Source organism: Pan troglodytes, chromosome 15 (assembly GCF_028858775.2).
Source record: "Pan troglodytes isolate AG18354 chromosome 15, NHGRI_mPanTro3-v2.0_pri, whole genome shotgun sequence".
Lineage (NCBI taxonomy): Eukaryota > Metazoa > Chordata > Mammalia > Primates > Hominidae > Pan > Pan troglodytes.
This window is the reverse complement of record NC_072413.2, coordinates 43194449-43216886: the sequence shown is the minus strand read 5'-3', so window position 1 is coordinate 43216886 and position 22438 is coordinate 43194449. Positions and strand designations below refer to the sequence as shown.

Below are 22438 nucleotides of genomic sequence, written 5' to 3'. Positions count from 1 at the left end.
CCTCAAACTCAACACATCTAAATCATCTTTCCACGTTCCCCCTAAACCTGCTCTCCACCCAGAACTCACAATCTTCACAGTTTTCCAAGTCAGAAATCTGGAAGTCATCCTACATCCCTTCTACCCCTCATTAGATACTCTGTCTTTAGCCTTCTTCTGTCTAATCTCTTTCAAATCTTGAGAGTTATCCCAGCCAAACATTTTTTAATGAGTCCCCACCACCTTTATCCCCTATGGCCTACAAAGGCTTTCAAACTATTAAGCATAAAATAGTAATGACCTGGACCTTGAGTAGAAGAGGCAAAATCCCCCTTAGGAGAAGAGGGAAACAGAAAGTCAACTTCATTCAGTGCAAAGATATGAATGATGTTTGCAACCACATCCCACTACTTCATCTTATTTTATATTCCTGGAGTACTCAACTGGAAGGCACTGTGTTAGGTATGTGGCATACATTATGTCATTATTTTACCTAGCCGCCAAGAAAAGACACCGCATATCCACTACCAATCTTTATTAATTTCAAAACTCCTTTCATACCCTATTTTAGATCACTGTCCCAACCATGACTAGGCTCTCATGATCTACATCTGACACTAATTATCTGGTTAGTCTTAAAATAGAAGAAAAGAAAAAACAACAATAACAGCAAAAGGCAGTGAAGACACTGATTTGAATGGATGACAGAAAGTACAGATATTCTTTATCACCATCTGTTCTGAGATAATAGACGTAAAGGCTTTTTATAATAATATTGTCAATAACTTCCATCACTAGTAACTATTCGCCAAAATTCTCTTTAACAGTACAGTTACAATACAAAATACCGTTTAACAAAATTATTACCTGGCAATAAGCATAGTTTCCGAGAGCTTTATGAGCTTCATCAATAACTAAACACTTTATTTCAGCAGCGGGACAAGCTCCTCTAGAAAGGTCATTTACCATGACCTGAGGTGTAAGAAAAAGCACTCTCTTACTGCACCATATTTCCTTCCTGGTGAAAGCTTGTGTAGACCCTGAAAATAAAAGTGACATTCTACATTCTAAACTTCAGACTGTTATCTATAAAATATAAATAGTCTGGCTTTTTCAGAATGCAAACATGCTTTGGTAACATTAAGAGAAAAACAATTTGACAATTCATCGGAATGCTACATTTTAAAGTTCTGGTGTGCTCCAAATATCAAAGCTGGCACTTATCTAGGACTACAACCAAATTGTCTTTAGAAAATTCCTACAAAATGGCATATTTGAAGAGAGGCAAATTCTTCAACTGAGAAATCTTTTTCAGGAAGAATGCCAGGAAACATCATGTTCAGTTACCCATGGGGTATACGCACATAATAGCTTCAAAATACTATGACAAGCTGCAGACATTCTCTGAAGATTGAATAAAGCAACCCTATTCATCAGTTTTGGGCTTGCTACAAGTAGAGAATGTTTTAAGAGGGAGGGCGTAAGATGCACATATTGTAGCTTGGGAACTATTCCACATGGGTCAGGAATTCCCAGCTCTTACTTCAAAATTAGTCCAGTCTAAGATACCTGTCATTTCGGCCATGTGGGATTGCGGGATACCCATCACCTGGTAGCAAGCCTCGATCTGCTGTGTCACCAAGGGTTTCGTTGGGGCCATGAAGACCACCTTTCCTGAAGGGAACCAGCGGTAGAAATTGTACATGACCACAGCGGCAATAAAGGTCTTTCCCAGTCCGGTAGGCAGACACGCCAGCGTATTGCAAAACAGAGCAGCCCGGGAAATGTGCAGCTGGTAGTCCCGCACTGGGCAATTGGTAGGGTAAATCCACAGGGCGCCCGCGGAGGTGCAGAACCCGCCATTCTCTAGACACAACTGCCGCTCAGCCTCGTACGCCGCGACAAGCAACACATCATCGTCCGACTCCAGCTGAGCCTCCGCTGCTGCTGGCAAAGGCGCCTTGGAGCTGCCAGGGCTCTGAGGTCGCTCAGTTCCGGAGCTGCAACCCGGAGTCCCAGATGATCGGGAGATACTTGAGCCCCACGTCTGAAAAAGCGTTCTTTGCCGTCCGCTCATTAGGCCGACAACCACCGAAGGCTTCTGTCAGATATCCGTAGCAGCAGCAGCTCAACCGCTACGGTTCCGATCCCCATCGGTTTCCTTCGCACAAAACTCTGGAACGAGAAGGCGGGACTAAGGCCATTTTATCCAGTTGAAAATGCCGCCACTGAGTTTCCGTTGGGAATGATTGGCTGGCTTCCCGGAAACCTTCACAGCCCTCCCGGAGACTCATGCGCATTATTAAGGCGTTACTCTAAATATGGTCCCCGGTGCAGTTCCGGTGTTTTGTTTTAACAAACTCTAAATTTAAGTTCCGTTTCCAATGATTAGATGGCTGGGCGTCATTGCTAACGTGATAAATCACTTAAAATGTTATAATAGAGATTTATTGTAAAATATTACATACCCGGGGACAATGGAATAGCCATCAATTTGGGAACTTAATGTTATTGAGCGTCTAACGTGCCTCATTCCTTGTACTTTTAAATCAGAATATAAAGTGAAAAGCAAAAATGTGTAGAAGGAATAATTTGTCTTATATCTCTATCTGGGCTGAGAAAACAAAATGCCAAGTCTCTTTTTCACCGCGCTGGGAGTGACAACCCATTATTTTAATATTTTCATTGTTTAAAGGGAAGTGAACCTGGTCTGGTCCAGCTATTCGTCAGAATTTTTTTTTTTTAATGCTCCTTGCAAAGCAGAGCTAACTCATAGGCAACATGCCCAGAGTCAGCCTAGATTTTTTTAAGTAAGGAGTCCTGATGTTCAACTATTAAATCTTTATTATAGATAAGAGCATTATAATAAACGTCGGTGTGCAATTATTCCACTCTAACGAAGATTTCTATCTCAAATAATTCCTGACTTCTCTCTAAACCTGACTTTGAGTAACCTCTGTAAATTTGTTTCCTCGTGTACTGAGAAAAAAATATACATCACAGAGTTACAAGCATTAATAATGTCATTCTCATCAGCAAGTGGCATCCTGAGTGCGGCTTCTTTATAAATTGTTTTATTTGTTCAAGTTTCTGAACTTCGTTTTGGACAAACTTTCTCGTATTTGTATGGGGGGAAGGGGATGGGCAGTTTGTATTTAAGTTTCGGTTGTGTGATCTTTAAAAGGGAAATGGTGGGATATGGGTTTTCGGATCGACAAGGACTGAAGCACTTCAGGTGTGACTTTTTAGGCTAGAACTAGATAAAACGAGATAAGGAGCCTGAATGCTGTTTTCTTTTAACAGGTTATAGACTGGACTTTAAAGGCATAGCTGCCTTAAATGTGGGTAATGGTTGATAAATGTCGCTACCATCAGAGGTCGCTTCACAAGGGGTCTAATTCAGAATCGAAGATCTCTAGCGGTCTTCTACTCAGTCGACTGCAGAGACGACCGCGGTAGGTTTTTCAACCCGGACTCAACAAAGAAGCCCTCATAGCACAGCCTTGACGTCACTCAAAGACAGGCCCCAATCCCGACTGCTAGAGCAGAGGCCCGCCCCTCGACCTCCGTGAGTGGCCACGCCCCGCCCTAGGGGGCGGGGCGATGCCGAACTGCGGCGGGCTGGCTCAGTAAAGCGGAGGCAGCGGGGGAAGATGGCGGCGGCCGTTCCACAGCGGGCGTGGACCGTGGAGCAGCTGCGCAGTGAGCAGCTGCCCAAGAAGGACATTATCAAGTTTCTGCAGGAACACGGTTCAGATTCGGTACCGGAGGCGTAGGGGCGGCCGGGCTGGTGCTGCTGAGGGACGCCTCACCCCCCTGGAGATGCCCATACATTCCGTATTCCTCTGTGCCCCCGCCCTCGTCTTCCCGCGGCCGGTGGCCTGGAAGGCCGGAGCGGCCCAGCTTGTGCTTTGGTGCCTCGCTCCCGCCTCTCGGGCGTTCTCTACTGGGGCAGGGGAGCAGCTTTATTTCTTGGGGCACACAGGCTGCAATTGTAGAGTTAGAACCTCATTGGGATCCTTGAGTGAGGGTGGAGGCCAGAAAAATAGGAACCCGAGAATATTGGGGGCTAGGGCGGAGAGGCCGAGGAATAGTGGTGTGGATGAGACTCCTGGGAGCGGGGCGCCGGCTACTAGGGAAATGGGAAGGGATGTGAAGATTTCTGTGGGAACGGTGTATCCAACTTGCTTTTCTCAACAGTTTACTAAATACTGAACATTAATACGTGTGATTTTTAAAAAATCCGTAGGTTGTGGTTTAAGTTTTGATTTAACATATCGACCCTTTAAATGACCTTTTCACCTTTATACTTTAAGGGAGCTACATGCACATTTCTCTTGTGCAGTGGTCTGTCATTGTTATAAACAGACTAAGAAATTTATTTGAAATGCTTTATACTGTAGGCTCTCCATTTGTCAGCATAGTCTCCATCTTAACCATCCGTCTATAGTCAAGTTATTTTTGTCACACTTGTTTTTCCTTTGGAAAATAAGTTCATTCATGCATCTGTTAAATTGCTGAAATAGTTGTGCACGCAGCATTCTCTTACAAGCGGCAGCCTGCTTGTGTTTTCTATACATTTTTTAAAATTCTAAACTTTTCTTTTAGAAAAACTGTTTCTGGGTTTTTTTGTTTGTTTGTTTGAGATGGAGTCTCTCTCTGTTGCCCAGGCTGGAGTGCAGTGGCGCGATCTCGGCTCACTGCAACCTCCGCCTCCCGGGTTCAAAGGATTCTCCTGCCTCTGCCTCCCGAGTAGCTAGGACTACAGGCGCGTGCCACCACGCCAGGTTAATTTTCTGTATTTTTAATAGAGACGGGGTTTCACAGTGTTAGTCAGGATGGTCTCGATCTCCTGACCTCGTGGTCCGCCCGCCTCGGCCTCCCAAAGTGCTGGGATTACAGGCCTGAGCCACTATTTCTGGGTTATTTTGAGAAGCTTATATTTTATTTTCATTTTGGGCGGGCGTCATGACAGGGAGATAGAAGAACTCTCCAACTTCCAGTGCCTTCTTCCTTAATTATTATCCTGGCATCCGCATCTTAGATTAATTTAGCAGATATTAATACAACATCTGTAACAAGAACTATTCTCAGTGTTTGGAGGTACAAGGGTGAAAAAGAAAGAACATGTGTCGGGGATCTTACCCCATTTTAATGGAACTATTTTCTCTTAAGCCAATTCGTATTTCATCTGAAACAATAGAATAGACATCATTAACATTTAATAATACCTCAGTCATGTACTTCATCCATCATATTCTTATGAAACAAATCATGCCATGTGGAATCGTATGTAAAACTGGGCCACGTGGAACAATTTCAACAGACTTGGATTATCAAAATGTTTTTATAACATATTAATCTTTTAAATGCATAGTCTCGGTCGGTCGTGGTGGCTCATTCCTGTAATCCTAGCACTTTCGGAGGCCAAAGCGGGCAAATCACTTGAGGCCAGGCATTCAGGACCAGCCTGGCCAATGTGGCGAAACCTCATTTCTGCTAAAAATACAAAAAAAATTAGCTGGGCCTGGTGGTGGGCGCCTCTAATCCCAGCTGTTGGGGAGGCTGAGGCAGGAGAATCGTTTCAACCCAAGAGGGGGAGGTTGCAGTGGGCCGAGATTGGGCCGCTGCACTCCAGCCTGGGCGACAGAGCTAGACTCTGCCTCAAAAAAAAATAATAATAATCTCCGGTGATCATTAACACTTAGACCTATACTTGACAATAATTATTTTATTAATCATAAGATATCAAAGAGATGTTTATGCTTTTATGCTTTGGGTATTTTCTGGAATCTTTAACAAGAAACCACCAGCATGCTAAAGGTAACTGATTACTTCCGTTTAGTCAACTTTGTCTCCTTTCCCCATCAGCTGTTATTTAGAACATATCTTTGAAAGAAAAAGAAAAAGAAAAAAAATACAATAGTGATAGTGTTAACTGTTAACTGCTAATAATGTTAACTGCTTTATCAAAAGCTTAGAAGATGCCAAAGGACAACTTTGAGAAGGTAACAAAATTAGGAATTAAGCAAGGAGCACAAGGCAGAAAAAGAAGCAGAATAAAATAAGGAAACAAAGAAGTTATCGAAATCCTCACAATTACGTGATTTTCAGATAAAGTTATACTACGACTTGCTATTTCAGCAGTAGTATTTTAGTGTCCATCTGCCATCTTAGCAGTCTTATATTTGAAAGAAAAGGAATTCCGCTGTTACCTTGAGCTATTAAATACAGAATTAATCATAATCCCAATATTTATTAAGTTCTTACTGTGTGACAGGCTCTATGCTAAATGCATTAAATGGATTTTTGCATTTTATCCTTATATTAACTCTTTGACGTAGACGCTGTTATTAATCTTCCACTACAGATATGGAGGCTGAGTCTTTAGACAAGCTTAGTCCCCTGTCTAGTGTCAGACAGCTAGGATTTTTTTTTTTTTTTTTTTTTTTTTGAGACAGAGTCTTGCTCTGTCACCTAGGCTGGAGTGCAGTGGTGCGATCTCGGCTCACTGCAACCTCTGCCTCCCAGGTTCAAGCAATTCTCCTGCTTCAGCCTCCCGAGCTGGGACTACAGGCATGCGCCACCATGGCCAGCTAAATTTTGTATTTTTAGTAGAGATGGGGTTTTGTCACGCTGGCCAGGCTGGTCTCAAACTCCTGACCTCAGGTGATCCGCCTGCCTCAGCCTCCCAAAATGCTGAGATTACAGGCATGAGCCACCGCGCCCGGCCCACACAGCTAGGATTTTAACCTAGATAATATGACTCCACAGCCCATATATTTAGCAATTATATATATAATGTTAAGCATAGCAATCTCAACATATGTATGTTACATGCTTGTGTAACAGTGACTCTTCCTAGTCTGCTAAGAATGGGTTACAAATGCCTCAGGATAGCTATGCCCAACCTGGCTGGAGGCTCTCAAGGGCTGCACCCAAGTATCCTCCTGCAGTGAGCAGCTGACTCAAGTCACCACAGTGTGCTTGCTGTGTAAATGTTATTTTTTGTGAGTGTTGACAGGAAAAAGTTTAGGATGAAACACTGTGTTCAGTACATAACACTACAGTTGCAGTCGTCACTAATTCTTGTAAATACCGAATTTTTTAAAAATCTCTTACTTTTTTTGTAACAAAGTAGAGTATAAACTATAGGGTTTATTTCTTCTTCAGTACTAGTACTACTGAAAACACAACTGCTAATATAAAAGGATCGTTTTCTAATTTTAGACACTTCTTACTCGGGAGAAGTTATCTTGATTACCCAGCTTTTTTCCTTATAGTTTCTTGCAGAACATAAATTATTAGGAAACATTAAAAATGTGGCCAAGACAGCTAACAAGGACCACTTGGTTACAGCCTATAACCATCTTTTTGAAACTAAGGTGAGTATTGTTAGATTCTGTTAGCAGAACATCACTTTTGAAATTTTATTTCCAAAAAAGATGTTTAAAATGCATTGATTTGTTGAATGTGTTGGAGCTTTTCCACCTGTAATTTTTCTGAACTATTATCATAAGTGGACTAGCTGTCAAATCTAGCAAGGCTAATCTGCAGTATGGCAGAATGTTTCAGTATTTTCAAAGGGTCTAGATTTTGTAGCTTAAATTGAGACAACAAATTCTTAAGTCCACTGAAGTTATAAATTCATTAGGTCAGTGGTATTACCGTATTACTTTAGCATATGGTGTATATTAAATGTATTTTGTTGTTGTTTTATTATATATGTTAAATGTTATATTGAAAATAAGTTTCCATTTCACTAATGAATTTAAAGTCTGGTTTAGATTTAGGCTGAGCTTTACAAAAATACATTTTAAGACATTCTCCCACATTTGTTTACTATGAAATGAATATCTTCCACAGGAAAGAAATCTTTATTTAGGAGTTATTTGAATAGTGTTTATATCTCTGGGTATGAGTTGGCCTTTCTAAGGTCATGGTTCTCATTTCAGAATTTATATTGTAAGCTGGTTTGAGGGTAATAATTTATTGTTTAAAAATAAATTATGAACAAAATTCTTTCTTTGCTCTTCGTTTCCTTAGACCATTTATTCACAATTGTGTTATACAACCTATATTTATTATGCAGATGTTCATTTAATTGAGAGGCTGAAAATCTTGATGTTGCTTCTTGGTTTTAGCCTGTCCTGGGTATGATGTTACAACATTTTCCTTACAGCGTTTTAAGGGTACTGAAAGTATAAGTAAAGTGTCTGAGCAAGTAAAAAATGTGAAGCTTAATGAAGATAAACCCAAAGAAACCAAGTCTGAAGAGACCCTGGATGAGGTCTGTATATAATTATTTTTTTATTTTATCATGTGGAGTCTAGAAATTGTATTTATTTCTTTATTATTTGCACTAACTTCTCATAGTGAAGGGTGGTTGAATACAACCACTTTCAATGAGCCAAACACTTAATGTAGTGTGCCATTTCCCTTAGGTGTACTGGGACAGAAATAATCCTAAGAACTAGTGCTTTACAGTTATTAGCCTATTCTGTGAAACACTTCTGATATTGTATTTAATATTGCCTCCACATCTATCCAGACCTTCTGAGCTTTCAAAGCTATTTTAAGGCCTTGATTCTATAGCCAAGTTGGACTAAGTGAAATACATTTTCTTTTGATTATTTTTAGCTTTTTCTAATGTACATGGTGTCCCTGGCAATAGAAATAATCCAGGCTTGGCTGCAGGATGTGGGTTCATCTGTCTCAGTTTTCCCAACTCAGGTTTTATACTTTGGTACAAAGGTTTGAAGAACCAGATTAATTCATTCCTGCAAATTGACAGCCTTAGTAGAGCTAAGATCAGCTACTAAGAACTGACTTAGCAGAGCTGAATTGATTATAATCTTGTCATTTCTGATAATACCTTACTATCTAAGCTCACTCATTGCCAGCAGTCTTAGTATCAGTGACAATAATCTATTTTTAGTTCTTGTAAAGAGGTGAGGCTATTGATGACAGTGTAGCTTTTGGGTATTTGTGGAAAGTGTAAGTTCAGTTATACAATTATAGATGTTTATTTGATTAAAGCTAGTTAATTTTGCATGATCTTTTCCTATTGGCTAAAAAGCACAAATTAATGTTTATAGGTATATTTGCACACAAAGCAGTTTTAAAGTTTATCACAATTAATATTTAATAAATGTTACATCTATTGAGTAGCTACTAAGGTAAATGGAGCAATTATTATTGAAGGGTTTCAGAAGCAACTGGCAACATAGTTTACCCTCCAGGAAATTAGAATGAGGATGGTTTTAGGAGACAGATAATATTTCATTAAGGAGTTAAGAAAATAAAAGGTAAATTCATAAGAGCTAGAGACAATCTAGAGCGAGCTTATGAGGGTCCTAAACTCTATCATTTTATTTAAAACCTCTTCGTTTAACTGGCCAGCTTGAGCCCATTTATGTACTGTGACTGTTTTCCTAGCGTCCTACATTCAAAAGCCTCTTGTCCATTTCCTTGCTAACCCTCATTGTCTACTCTCTGTCTTCATGCTTTGGGACTGGAGAGCAGGCATTATAAACACATAATCATAAAACCTTTTATTGAGCCTGGTATAAATTCATGCTTAATATTAGCCAAGCATGTTTTCTAGTTTCATTGCTACTCAACAACATTTATACTATCCTTTGCCCAATTCTCCATCACATTGCTCACTGCTCACATAAAGTATTTGACATTTTCTCACAAATTCTCAGTCCCTTCTTACTCCTTTCTCTTTTTTTGTTTTTGTTTTTGTCTTTGAGACAAAGTCTCACTCTGTCGCTCAGACTGGAGTGCAGTGGTGCCATCTCGGTTCACAGCAACCTCCCCCTCCTGGGTTCAAGTGATTCTCCTGCCTCAGCCTCCCCAGTAGCTGGGACTCCAGGCAGGCGCCACCATGCCCAGCTGATTTTTGTACTTTTAATAGAGACGCAGTTTCTCCATGTTGGCTGGGCTGGTCTTGAACTCCTGACCTCAAGTTATCCGCCCACCTAGGCCTTCCAAAGTGTTGGGATTACAGGCGTGAGCCACTGCCCCTGGACTCCCTTCTCATTATATGCTCCTGTGTTCTGTAGTGCCAAAATGTGAATGTCTAGCCATTGCCATTCCCTTCTTCTGAGCTTAAAATTTCTCTGAATCTTTGCGTCCCTTTTTTTCTCATGTCTCCTTCAGGACTAATGCTCTCAAACATCTTCCTTTTATTTTAAACGTTCATTCCTTTTCCATTTTCAAGCATTCGAAGCAAGGCCTCATACCCAGAATGTTAAAAACGTTGTTCATTTCTTGCCTCCCTTCTCTTTCTTTATCCAGTCAGCAACAAAATGGGTATTCTAATAAGATTTCTAAAACAATACTTTGCAAACCACACCCTGCTGAAAAATCTTCAGTAATTGAGTGTTGTCTAGAATTGCCCCGTTCAGTATGGTAGTTACTAACAATATGTGGCTACAGAGTGCTTTAGCTACTTTGAACTGAAATGTGCTTTAAGAATAAAATATATACTCAGTTGCAAAGGTGTAATTTAGACGTTTCTTTTTTAAAAAAGAATGTAAAATATCTCAGTATTTTTTATATTGATTACTTATTGAAATGGTGGTATTTGGGATGTTTTAGTTTAAATAAGAAAATTTTTCATTTAAAAATTTTTTATTTTATTTTTTTAAGACAGGGTCGGTTGGGAGGCCGGGCATGGTGGCTCATGCCTGTAATCCCAGCACTTTGGGAGGCCGAGGCAGGCGGATCACCTGAGGTTGGGAGTTCGAGACCAGCCTGGCCAACATGGTTAAACCCTGTCTCTACTAAAAATACAAAAAATTAGCCAGATGTGGTGGTGCACACCTGTAATCCCAGCTACTCGGAAGGTTGAGGTGGGAGAATCGCCTGAACCCCGGAGGCGGAGGTTGCGGTGAGCTGAGATCGCACCATTGTACTCCAGCCTGGGCAACAAGAGTGAAACTCTGTCTCAAAAAAAAAAAAAAAAAAAAAAAGACAGGGTCAGTCAGGTACAGTGGCTGGTGCCTGTAATCCCAGCACTTTGGGAGGCCAAGAGGGGCAGATCACTTGAGGTCAGGAGTTTGAGACCAACATGGTGAAACCCCGTCTCTACTAAAAATACAAAAATTAGCTGGGCATGGTGGCATGCACCTGTAATTCCAGCCACATGGGAGACTGAGGCAGGAGAATCACTTGAACCCAGGAGGCAGAGGTTGCAGTGAGCCGAGATTGCGCCACTGCACTCCAGCCTGGGCAATAGAGGGAGACTCAGTCTCAAAAAAAAAAAAAAAAAAAGACAGGGTCATGCTGTGTTGCCCAGGCTGGACTCAAACTCGTGGGCTCCAGTGATCCTCCTGCCTCAGAATACTCAGAATAACTGGGACTACAGGCATACCACTGCCTGGCATAGACATACTTCATCTCTTTCTTTTTACATTTTTAAGTGCAGCTATTAGACAACTCAAAATTACATTTGTGACTCCCATTTTTATTGGTCACCACTGGTCTTCAATATATATCCAAATTTCTTATTCTTGGCATTCAAAACTTCCAAAATGTGGCTGCTGCTAAGCTCCATATTCCATGTTTCTATAGACGTATTCTTTTTTTTTCTTTGTTTTTTGAGACGGGGTCTCGCTCTGTTGCCTAGGCTGGAATGCAGTGGTGTGATCTCGGCTCACTGCAACCTCCGCCTCCCGGGTTCAAGCAGTTCTCCTGCCTTAGCCTCCTGAGTAGCTGGGATTACAGGCGCACACCACAACGCCCGGTTAATTTTTGTATTTTTAGTAGAGACAGGGTTTCACCATGTTGGTCAGGCTATTGTCAAATTCCTGACCTCGTGATCCACCCACCTCGGTCTCCCAAAGTGCTGGGATTACAGGCGTGAGCCACTGTGCCCGGCCTGTATAGACATGTTATTGGCCAGGTGCAGTGGCTCACGCCTATTATCCCAGCACTTTGGGAGGCCAAGGAAGGTGGATCACTTGAGCCCAGGAGTTCAAGACCAGCCTGGGCAACATGGCGAAACCTGTCTCTACCAAAAAAGTAGCCAGGCATGGTGGTGTGTGCCTGTAGTCCCAACTACTCAGGAGGCTGAGCAGGGAGGATCCTTTGAGCCTGGGAGCCAGAGATTGTAGTGAGACAAGATTGTGTGCCACTGCACTGCCTAGGTGGCAGAGTAAGACCTTGTCTCAAAAAAAAAAAAATTTTTTTTTCTTTGACCACAAATGTCTGCTCATTGTCTACTACATCATGCCCTTTCCTACCTCCATATTTTATTTCTTCCTTAGAGTGTCCTTTTACTATCCCTATTTGTCACTTCTGTGCTCCCTTTAAGACCCAGCTCCTGGGCTCATTGCTTCCTCTGGAATTTTTACCATGTGAGACTTTGCTGTATACATACACAACTGCATACATTCCTAAGCACATTTGTATTATTTATTTCTACCTTTATTTTAATATAAAGACTTGTCTAATAGCTCTTATGGGATTTTAAATCAGTCACTGTCAATATATTTATTGTCTATTATATATTAAATAGCGTTGAGGAAAATTTTCATGGTATGAATGAGTATTGTACAGGAAAGAAAATATAAGTTACGACAGAAACTCACACTTAGCAATTAGAAGTCAGTATAAAAGTACTCAAACGAAAAATTTGATAACTTCATCTTTGATAACTGCTTCATATGTAGTTATTACCACCTTCTGGTGATTCTGCCTCCAAAATATATCCCAAAGCCATTCATGTTTTGTCATCCTCACTGTTAACACCCTGGTCTAAACCTAAACTACTATAGTAACTTTTTTCCTAACAAGTCTCTCCACTTCTACTTTTGCTTCCCAAGTCATTTTTTATATTTCAGTCACAGTGATCTATTTAAAACACAAATCTGGCTGGGCAGTGTGGCTCACGCCTGTAATCCCAACACTTTGGGAGGCTGAAGCAGGCAGATCACCTGAGGTCAGGAATTCGAGACCAGCCTGGCCAACATGTGAAACCCCACCTGCACTAAAAATACAAAAATTAGCCAAGTGTGGTGGTTCATGCCTGTAGTCCCAGCTGCTGGGGAGGCTGAGGCAGGAGAATTGCTTGAACTCGGGAAACAGAGGTTGCAGTGAGCCGAGATCACACCACTGCACTCCAGCCTGGGCAACAGAGTGAGACTCGGTCTCAGAAATAAATAAATAAAATAAACACAGATCCGATTCTGTAACTTCTCTTATTTAAAACTCTAAATTGGCTAATGTCCTAAAGATAAAAACCCAGATTCTAACATGTCCTACGTATTTTTCTAGCCGTATTTCATGCCATTCTCCCTTTCATTGCTCCCTTACAGACAGTAATATTTTTATACTTTTGAAATATTATTAAGCAGGCACAGTGGCTCCTGCCTGTAATCCAGCACTTTGGGAGACTGAGGCAGGTGGACTGCTAGAGCCTATAAGTGAGCTGTGATCACACCACTGTAAAATATCTCAGTATTTTACAGTGGTATGATCACTCCAGCCTCAGCAACACTGAAACCCTGTCTCTTAAAAAAGGAAAAATATATATATATATAATTTTTTTTTTTTAAGACAGAGTTTTACTCTTGTCACCCAGGCTGGAATTCAGTGGCACAATTTTGGCTCACTGCAACCTCTGCCTCCTGGATTCAAGTGATTCTCCTGCTTCAGCCCCCTAAATAGCTGGGATTTCAGGCGCCTGCCACCATGCCCAGGTAATTTTTGTATTTTTAGTAGAGATGAGGGTTTCCCCATGTTGGCCAGGTTGGTCTCGAACTCCTGACCTCAGGTGATCAACCCTTCTGGGCCTCCCAAAGTGCTGGGTTTACAGGTGTGAGTAACTGCGCCCAGCTGATTGAAAGATTTCTATGCTGTGTGCACCTGCTCTACTGAGAAGGTCATGGAAAAGACAAGAGTTCAAAGGCTGATAGAATTCTGGAACTTCAGGGAGGGATAGATTAAGATCCTGCATGGTTTAGGCCTTTGGACACAAAACTATAAGCAGTAATTGTTAATATCACTCTAGCAGTTGAGTAGAGGACTGACTCAAGGTGTCAGAGATAAACACAATCAGACATTAAAGTGGTGAAAACAGATTTTATTCAGCCTACTGACAGTAGGGGAAAGAGCTAAACTCCAGTCTGATTTGTGGAGGGGTAACTGGGCCTTTTAAAAGAATGAGGGGGCTGGGCCTGGTGGCTCACGCTTGTAATCCCAGCACTTTGGGAGGCTGAGGCGGGCAGATCACGAGGTCAGGAGATGGAGACCATCCTGGCTAACATGGTGAAACCCCGTCTCTACTAAAAATACAAACAAAAATTAGCTGGGTGTGGTGGCGGGCGCCTGTACTCCCAGCTACTTTGGGAGGCTGAGGCGGGAGAATGGCATGAACCCAGGAGGCAGAGCTTGCAATGAGCCGAGATCATGCCACTGCACTCCAGCCTAGGTGACACAGCAAGACTCCGTCTGAAAAAAAAAGAAAAAAGAAAAAAAAGAATGAGGGAGTAGAGAGGGATTTAAGCAGAGTTAGAGAAGTGAAAAATTACATAAAGTAGGAAGTGGGGTTGGTCCATATGAAACCCATCTGAGTTTGCCAACTGGCGCTTATCAAAATCAGGCTCCCACAGAGACAGAGACAGGGGTCCTATCTTCATCTTGAGGCGTTGGCTGGAACAAACAGTAAATTTTTTTTGGCAGCCTTAAGTTTTCTTAGGCGGACACTTTAAGGAGGGATCAGGTCCTCCTAGGAATAAGGCCTTGAGCTATTTGAAACTTGTGTTTGTTCAAATCTTTATAGTCCAAGGTTGAAGGCTTGTGAAGAAGAGGTCTCAGAGGACCCTAGCTAGGGTTTGGTCAGGGAGAGAATCTTTTGCCCAAGAGGTAGACTATTTGCAAGGAGATCAGACTTTTTTTTTTTTTTTTTTTAGATGGAGCCTTGCTCTGTCGCCCAGTGGTGCCATCTTGGCTCACTGCAACCTCCGCCTCCTGGATTCAAGTGATTCTCCTGACTCTAACTCCCGAGTAGCTGGGATTACAGGCACACGCCACCACATCCACCTAATTTTTGTATTTTTAATAGAGATGGGGTTTTACCATGTTGGCCAGGCTGATCTCAAACTCTTGACCTCAAGTGATCCACCCACCTTGGCCTCCCAAAGTGCTGAGATTACAGGTGTGAGCCACCGCACCCAGCACAGATATTTTTACTTACAAGTCTTGGAAAAGGATAAAACCTTCAGCTAGGGAAATGAAAGTGAATAAAAATTTGCATAACTTGACCAATTAGAAATAGATCAGGAATAGGCCAGGCGCGGTGGCTCACACTTGTAATCCCAACACTTTGGGAGGCCGAGGCGGGCGGATCACGAGGTCTGGAGTTCAAGACCATCCTGGCCAACATGGTGAAACCGTGTCTCTACTAAAAACCCAAAAAATGAGCTGGGCGTGGTGGCAGGCGCCTGTAGTCCCAGCTACTCGGGAGACTGAGGCAGGAGAATCACTTGAACCCAGGAGGCAGAGGTTGTTGCAGTGAGCCGAGATCACACTGCCGCACTCCAGCCTGGCGACAGAGTGAGACTCCATCTCAGAAAAAAAAAAAGAAATAGGTCAGGAATAAAGAAAACACTTTCTCTTGCTTTTCAAACTCAGGAACTAATAGATTTGAATTATTGGATATCCAAGCACACCTTTGTTATTTATTTTATGAAATTTAGAAACCAAATATAGATTTGGATAATGCAGATCCCTCTGAATTTGGTCTGAATTCAGAAACCAAATAGATTTAGGTAAGGATACTTTTAAATTCGGTACACTTCTTTTTTTTAATTAACTCCCTAAGATTCTCGACAGTTCCTCTGTCTGCTTTCCTCTCATATATGAATTGCTATTGATTAGATTAATATGTAACCTTTTTTGTAGAAGACCCTGATAATCCTACTTTGTTCTAGGAAATATGCCTCTTATAGCAATTTCTTTAGGTAATTTCATCCATTGTGTGAATTTATTTTCCAAATCAGGGACAGAGGCAATATCACTGTATTCATTCTAATTGGTTATTATAAAAACACCTAGTAATATCAATTATTGCTGCTAAAACAGTTCAAATCTTTGTGGGGGGGAAGTCACCATCCCTTATTTTAATGCCTTATGATTTCATAGGAATTAAATAGTAATGATTTTTTTTAACTTTAGGAAATAACTGAAATCATGTTATGGTTTGGTGAATTATTAACAGAATCTTATTAGAAGAATTTAGGCTTCCAAAGAAGCTGGAAGTTATTTGAAATTAAATTATAGATGTGTAAGTTACTAATAGTCACATCACAGCCTTGAAATTAGATACTGAGGGTTTTGTTTGTTTATTTATTACCAAATCCATCAAACTCTTTAAACTGACTTTGGTCATTGTTGGCTATTGTTTGTCATTCTTTTAAAGGACACAAATTAATAACTCTGTGTGTGTGTGTTGTTTTTTGTTTTTAGGGTCCACCAAAATATACTAAATCTGTTCTGAAAAAGGGAGATAAAACCAACTTTCCCAAAAAGGGAGATGTTGTTCACTGCTGGTATACAGGAACACTACAAGATGGGACTGTTTTTGATACTAATATTCAAACAAGTAAGTCTAAATGGAATCTTATGTTTTTGGCTTAAAGAGATTCTAAATACTTGGGTGGCAGACAGATGAGTACTTAGCAGCACCTTTTTCCTGACTGTCACCTACTTTCATCCAGACATACTTTCCCCCAAGATCTACTTGGAAGAGGTCTTCAGTTCACTGATTATTGGCTGGCTAAAGACCTCTTGTTCTTTGGAAAGCAAAAGATAAGGAATCTCAGTCTAAACCTGGTTAATGTCCCAAAGTAAGGCATTAGTATTTGAATAGAAAAGGCAGGATAGTATGCTGTTTTGTGATATAAGTATAGGTCCTACCCCTCTACCCTTTGTTAAGAATGTAATTATTTTTACAGCCAGAATTTTATTGATGGATGATCTTTGTAAATTTTTTCCTTCTTTTAAAATACATAGTATTGTAATTCTGAAATCAAACCACTATATTTTTCCACTGGAATTTAATAATTTCCAGTGGAAATTTCTTAATAATAAATTAGAGTATATCATTAATGATAAGGAAAATCTGTTTTACAGGTGCAAAGAAGAAGAAAAATGCCAAGCCTTTAAGTTTTAAGGTCGGAGTAGGCAAAGTTATCAGAGGAGTAAGTAAAGAATGCCAGTGAATCAGTAGATATTCTGGCATATGCTGCTTCTGGTATGGTGCTGTAAAGAATTAGGTTTGGGGATATAATACAAAGGAAACAGACTTTGGAGTCTGACAGATTGGGTATAATCATTGTTAGCTGATCTTGCACAAGTTGTCTGGGTCTCAGTTTCGCTACATATAAAATGAGGACAGTACTGCCTACCTCAAGGTTTTTAGAAGATTAAATGAGCATAACTTGAAGTACCTAATACAGTAGGGGCTTAAATATTAGTCCCTTCCATGTGTACCCATTTTATTATTTTTCTTCATAAAGTAAGTCTTTGTCAGAATGTTTGGCCCTCTAAATTTAAGGTTCCTGTAAAATGTCTTATAACTGTTGTACCATTTACATATAATTTGCAAAGGTAAAATATCTGTCCCACTGAAGTATTCATAGAAGCAGAGTTTGTTTCTGCAGCCTTTTCACCTCATACAACATAGGCTGCAATACCAGAAAATCGTTCAAACATGAGCATGCTTTAACCTACACTTATATGTGAGAGATAACAGAAAGAAACTTTGAGAAAAGAGGAAGTTAGGCTTGACCCGTACTGACCATTATACTGTACAAAAGAAGATAAAAGAGTAGGGCAGACTGTCACCTTCTATGAATCAGGTTTTCGTGCTCAGGCCTGCCCATTGTGCCCACTGTTTGTTTAAAATTGTTATTCTCAGAACATCAGACATCAATAACTGAAATGCCTATTTAAATGCAGTTATAGGAACCTTCAATATATTACTCTCTGTACAATCAGTAGGTCCTAAGATATGGTTAAGACAATCATATACAGAATATAAAACATCTTAAAACTAAAGGTTTAGTTGAGCATAACTTATAATTGTTACCTGCCCCAGCCGGGCGTGGTGGCTCATGCCTGTAATTGCAGCAATTTGGGAGGCCGAGGTGGGTGGATCACGAGGTCAGGAGATCGAGACCATGCTGGCTAACACTGTGAAACCCGTCTCTACTAAAAATACAAAAAATTATCTGGGCATGGTGGCACTTGCCTGTAGTCCCAGCTACTTGGGAGGCTGAGGCAGGACAATTGCTTGAACCCGGGGGTGGAGGTTGTGGTGAGCTGAGATCACGCCACTGCACTCCAGCCTGGGCAACAGAGCAAGACTCCATCTCAAAAAAAAAAAAAAATTGTTACCTGCCCGTACCAAGTTGATAGCAAGTATATTATCAAATTGGGCCATTTTTCTATTTCTGTAACTTATTTGCATACTGGTAAATTTCTTCCAGTCTACCGTATTCTTTTTTTTTGAGACGGAGTTTTGCTCTTGTTGTCCAGGCTGGAGTACAATGGTGCAATCTCGGCTTACTGCAACCTCTGTCTCCTGAGTTCAAGCGATTCTCCTGCCTCAGCCTCCCGAATAGCTGGGATTACAGGCATGCGCCACCACACCTAATTTTGTATTCCTAGTAGAGATGGGGTTTCATCATGTTGGTCAGGCTGGTCTTGAGTGCTGACCTCAAGTGATCGCCCTCTTCAGCCTCCCAAAGTGCTGGGATTACAGGCGCGAGCCACCTTGCCCGGCTAGTCTACCATATTCTTATTTTCCAAATGTGACCACCCTAACTTTGTCCCTTGTGCTTTATATGATTGTTGCATTTCAATACAGCATATAATATTAGGAATATTATCCCTTTGGTGATGTGGATTTAACTGTTTGTGGAAACTAGCTTTAAGATCCAAATTTGGAAAATATGGAGAGGCCAACCCAGAAGCCTTTTATTGTTTCTTTGAAAAGTTAGTTTTACCTTTTGCAAAAGATCTTAGTGCCGTAACATTTTAAAAATTGTATTTCCAAAATTAGCTGGGCATGCCTGTAATCCCAGCTACTAGGGAGGCTGAGGCAGGAGAATCGGTTAAACCCGGGAGGCAGAGGCTGCAGTGAGCCAAGATCACGCTATTGCACTCCAGCCTGGGCAACAAGAGCGAAACTCCATCTCAAAAGAAAAAAATGTATTTTATGTGCCAACGTGACTCCACTATTACAATTTGGTAATCTTAAAACAATTTTATAGTGAGTACTTGCCAGTGTATTCCAATAAAAATACTCGTTTGTCCTGTGATGTAAAAGTGTTGCAGGTTTATGATGGTGCTAATAACAAACTGGTTTTCATAATGTATGGCATGTTACAGTTTACAAAAAGTTTTTTTTTTTGTTTTTTGTTTGTTTGTTTGTTGTTGCCCAGACTGGAGTGCAGTGGCTCAATCCTGGCTCACTGCAACCTCCACCTTCTGGGTTCAAGTGATTCCCCTGCCTCAGCCTCCCGAGTAGCTGGGATTACAGGCACCCACCACCGCACCCAGCTAATTTTTTTATTTTTAGTAGAAGATGGGGTTTCACTATGTTAGCTAGGCTGGTCTCAAACTCCTGACCTTAAGTGATCTGCCCACCTCGGCCTCCCAAAGTGCTGGGATTATAGGTATGAGCCCCAAAAGGTTCTTTTCACATTAAAAAAGCCCTGCTTAAAATACCCTTTTTTTTCTATTGAAGAAATGGAAGACAAAGATTTAGGGACTCACTGAAGTACATTATCTTAGAATATAGTGAAATCTATAGTAATAGATTCTGTGTTTGTTTTAACATACAATCTTGTCTTGACTGTCCTGGTATTGCATGTGCTTTTTGCAAAATACCATTAGTTTTTATTTTGTTCTTGCCTTTAGTGGGATGAAGCTCTCTTGACTATGAGTAAAGGAGAAAAGGCTCGACTGGAGATTGAACCAGAATGGGCTTATGGAAAGAAAGGACAGCCTGATGCCAAGTATCCTTTTTTCCCCTTCATAATTAAAGTTAAAAAAAAAAAAAAAACCTCTAGATCACCTTTGAAGATGTGAAAGATGCTGTCTAGGCAAACTTCTGGATCAAGAATCCTGTCCAGACTAGTCTTCCTGATATTTAGATGCTTATGTGTCAGCACCTCCAACAGGCAATAGTATTTTCTATTGGTATAAAGTTCAAACCTCAGCTAGAATTTTTGTTTCTCTTATTCAAATTCTTAACTTTCAAGACCTTAACTGTGAAGTTTAAGCTTAAACAGCAATTCTTAATGTTTTTAAGAGTTTAAGAAAAGTTACCATGCCCAGTACAAACTGTAGCAAACTACGATGCAAATATGGCTCATGGTAATTTTATGGTACAGTATAATTTCAGGCAATTAAATTCAAAGCTTAGAAATGGAATAGATGTGGGAGATTACCAGTTGTGAACTGAAGGAGACCACAGAATCAACAGTGTTAGTGTAAGCATTTATTATTACTACTAATGACAATACTCACTGATAAGTCCAGTTTGTGAACATTTAAAAAAAAAATAAGGAATGACTCCAGACCATTAAGACCAGACCAATCCAATAGGTAAGAGGGAAGGTAAGTTTATGGCTTTTGTTGGTTCCATTCCTCTTGGACCCATCAGATTAAGTTTGAAAAAACAAGTCCTTTGGGAGGCAGCTTTCTGTAGTCTTAGCAGATAAACATATTTGGGAATATAATAGCTCTCTTAGCTTTTCAAAATCAAATGAACAGGCTGGGCACCATGGCTAATGCCTGTAATCCCAGCACTTTGGGAGGCCAAGGAGGGCAGATCACCTGAGGTCAGGAGTTCAAGACCAGCCTGGCCAACATGGTGAAACCCCACCTCTACTAAAAATACACAAATTAGCCAGGCGTGGTGGTGCAGGCCTGTAATCCCAGCTACCCTGGAGGCTGTGGCAGGAGAATCACTTGAACCTGGGAAGCGGACGTTGCAGTGAGCTGTGATCATGCCACTGCACTCCAGCCTGGAGGAAAGAGTGAGGCTCTGTCTCGGTAGTGGGGGGAAAAAAAATCAAATGGTCAGCTGCAGCTCCCTCTCCCATGTGAAGAAGCATCTCAAGACCAATCTGATGCACATATAAATTATATAACTCTTAAGTTAGCATATTTTGTTTTGGTTTTTTTTTGAGACAGGGTCTCGCTCTGTCACCCAGGCTGGAGTGCAGCAGCGTGATCTCAGCTTGCTGCAACCTCTGCCTCCCGGGCTCAAGCAATTCTCCTGCCTCACCCTCCCTAGTAGCTGGAACTACAGGTGCGCACCACTACGCCTGGCTAATTTTTGTATTTTTAGTAGAGACAGGGTTTCACTGTATTGGCCAGGCTGGTCACAAACTCCTGACCTCAGGTGATCCACCTGCCTCAGCCTCCTAAAGTGCTGGGATTACAGGTGTGAGCTACTGTACCTGGCCTTGAACTTAGCATCTTAAAATGCACAGTAAATATTATGTACTACCTCATAAAAACTTTAATTCTCTCTCTCTCTCTCTCTCTCTATTTTTTCCACCCCCCCCCCCGCCAGCTAGAATGACATTACTTTTGTTTTGGAGTACTTAATAGTCTTCATTAAGTGGTGGCTAATTTAGGAGTACTTGTAAAGCATCCAGGTAAGGAGGATCCTAGTCTAAGCTCAATTTATCTAGTGAGCCTATCTAGTCAGCCTATCCTACACTAAGGTTATGGGGGTAGGGGAGAGGCACTTTTTATCAAATGTACCTTGACTTCTTCAACAGAATTCCACCAAATGCAAAACTCACTTTTGAAGTGGAATTAGTGGATATTGATTGAAATAGCAGTGCTTCAGCTCTAAGGATATTAGCAACAATGATAAAACTTGGCCTTGAAGAAACTTACACAACTAGTTAGAACTTGTTACTATTGTAAAGGAAGAGTCAACTGGAAAATTCAAGGAGTTAATAAAATTTGTTTACTTGGTCCCAGCTTTTGAGAGATGTAATCCCTTATAAATCCCTGGTCTAAAATACTTTCCTACAGCTGTGTAAAATACTGGTCAAGGAGAACTTTTTCCTTTTACCTCATGTTGTAAACTTAAGTGGCTCAATAAAAATTGATCCACTGTCTTGATCTGACTGTGATTTGTTTGGTGTTAATATATTATTGTTCTGATTAGGGAACTGGAACTAAGGACCTCATCAAACCAGGGAGTAACTCCCAGTAAAATTATCTGGACAGATTGCCTGTATAATGAGAAGGCAAAAGCATAAGGCTTGAGGGGAAACAAAATGCTAAAAGGGGAAAAATCTTGGCAGGAAGATCAAGACCTGAATTTAGAAAAGGTGTACTTCAAAACCAATGAGCCGCTAATAAAGGTGAACATAAGGTTAATATTACTAATTGATCCCCCCAAAATAAATTC

At 40.9% G+C, this 22438-nt stretch overlaps 2 protein-coding genes across 6 annotated transcripts in view; one reads left to right on the top strand and one right to left on the bottom strand.

Annotated features, from left to right (window-relative positions):
* The window catches only part of FANCM (FA complementation group M), a 64784-nt gene extending 62501 nt beyond the window's left edge, over positions 1 to 2283 (bottom strand). For 2 of the 5 annotated variants that reach the window (XM_509928.7, XM_009427757.5), the window contains exons 1-2: positions 1549 to 2283; positions 847 to 1019 (exon numbers count right to left, since the gene is read on the bottom strand). In XM_509928.7, the coding sequence (XP_509928.3) occupies positions 847 to 1019; positions 1549 to 2056 (681 nt within the window). In that variant the 5' untranslated portion in view covers positions 2057 to 2283. The remainder of the gene's footprint in view (positions 1 to 846; positions 1020 to 1548) is intronic. The other 3 variants (XM_009427756.5, XM_003314302.6, XM_063792891.1) reach the window with 3 other exon arrangements.
* A 1218-nt stretch (positions 2284 to 3501) lies between these two features.
* On the top strand, positions 3502 to 22146 carry FKBP3 (FKBP prolyl isomerase 3). Its single transcript, XM_509926.8, has 7 exons — positions 3502 to 3740; positions 7263 to 7364; positions 8162 to 8269; positions 16459 to 16594; positions 17125 to 17192; positions 19918 to 20015; positions 21795 to 22146. Exons 1-7 carry the CDS (start codon positions 3633 to 3635, stop codon positions 21847 to 21849), a joined length of 675 nt encoding a protein of 224 aa, XP_509926.1. The 5' UTR covers positions 3502 to 3632; the 3' UTR covers positions 21850 to 22146.
* The last annotated feature ends 292 nt before the right edge of the window (positions 22147 to 22438 follow it).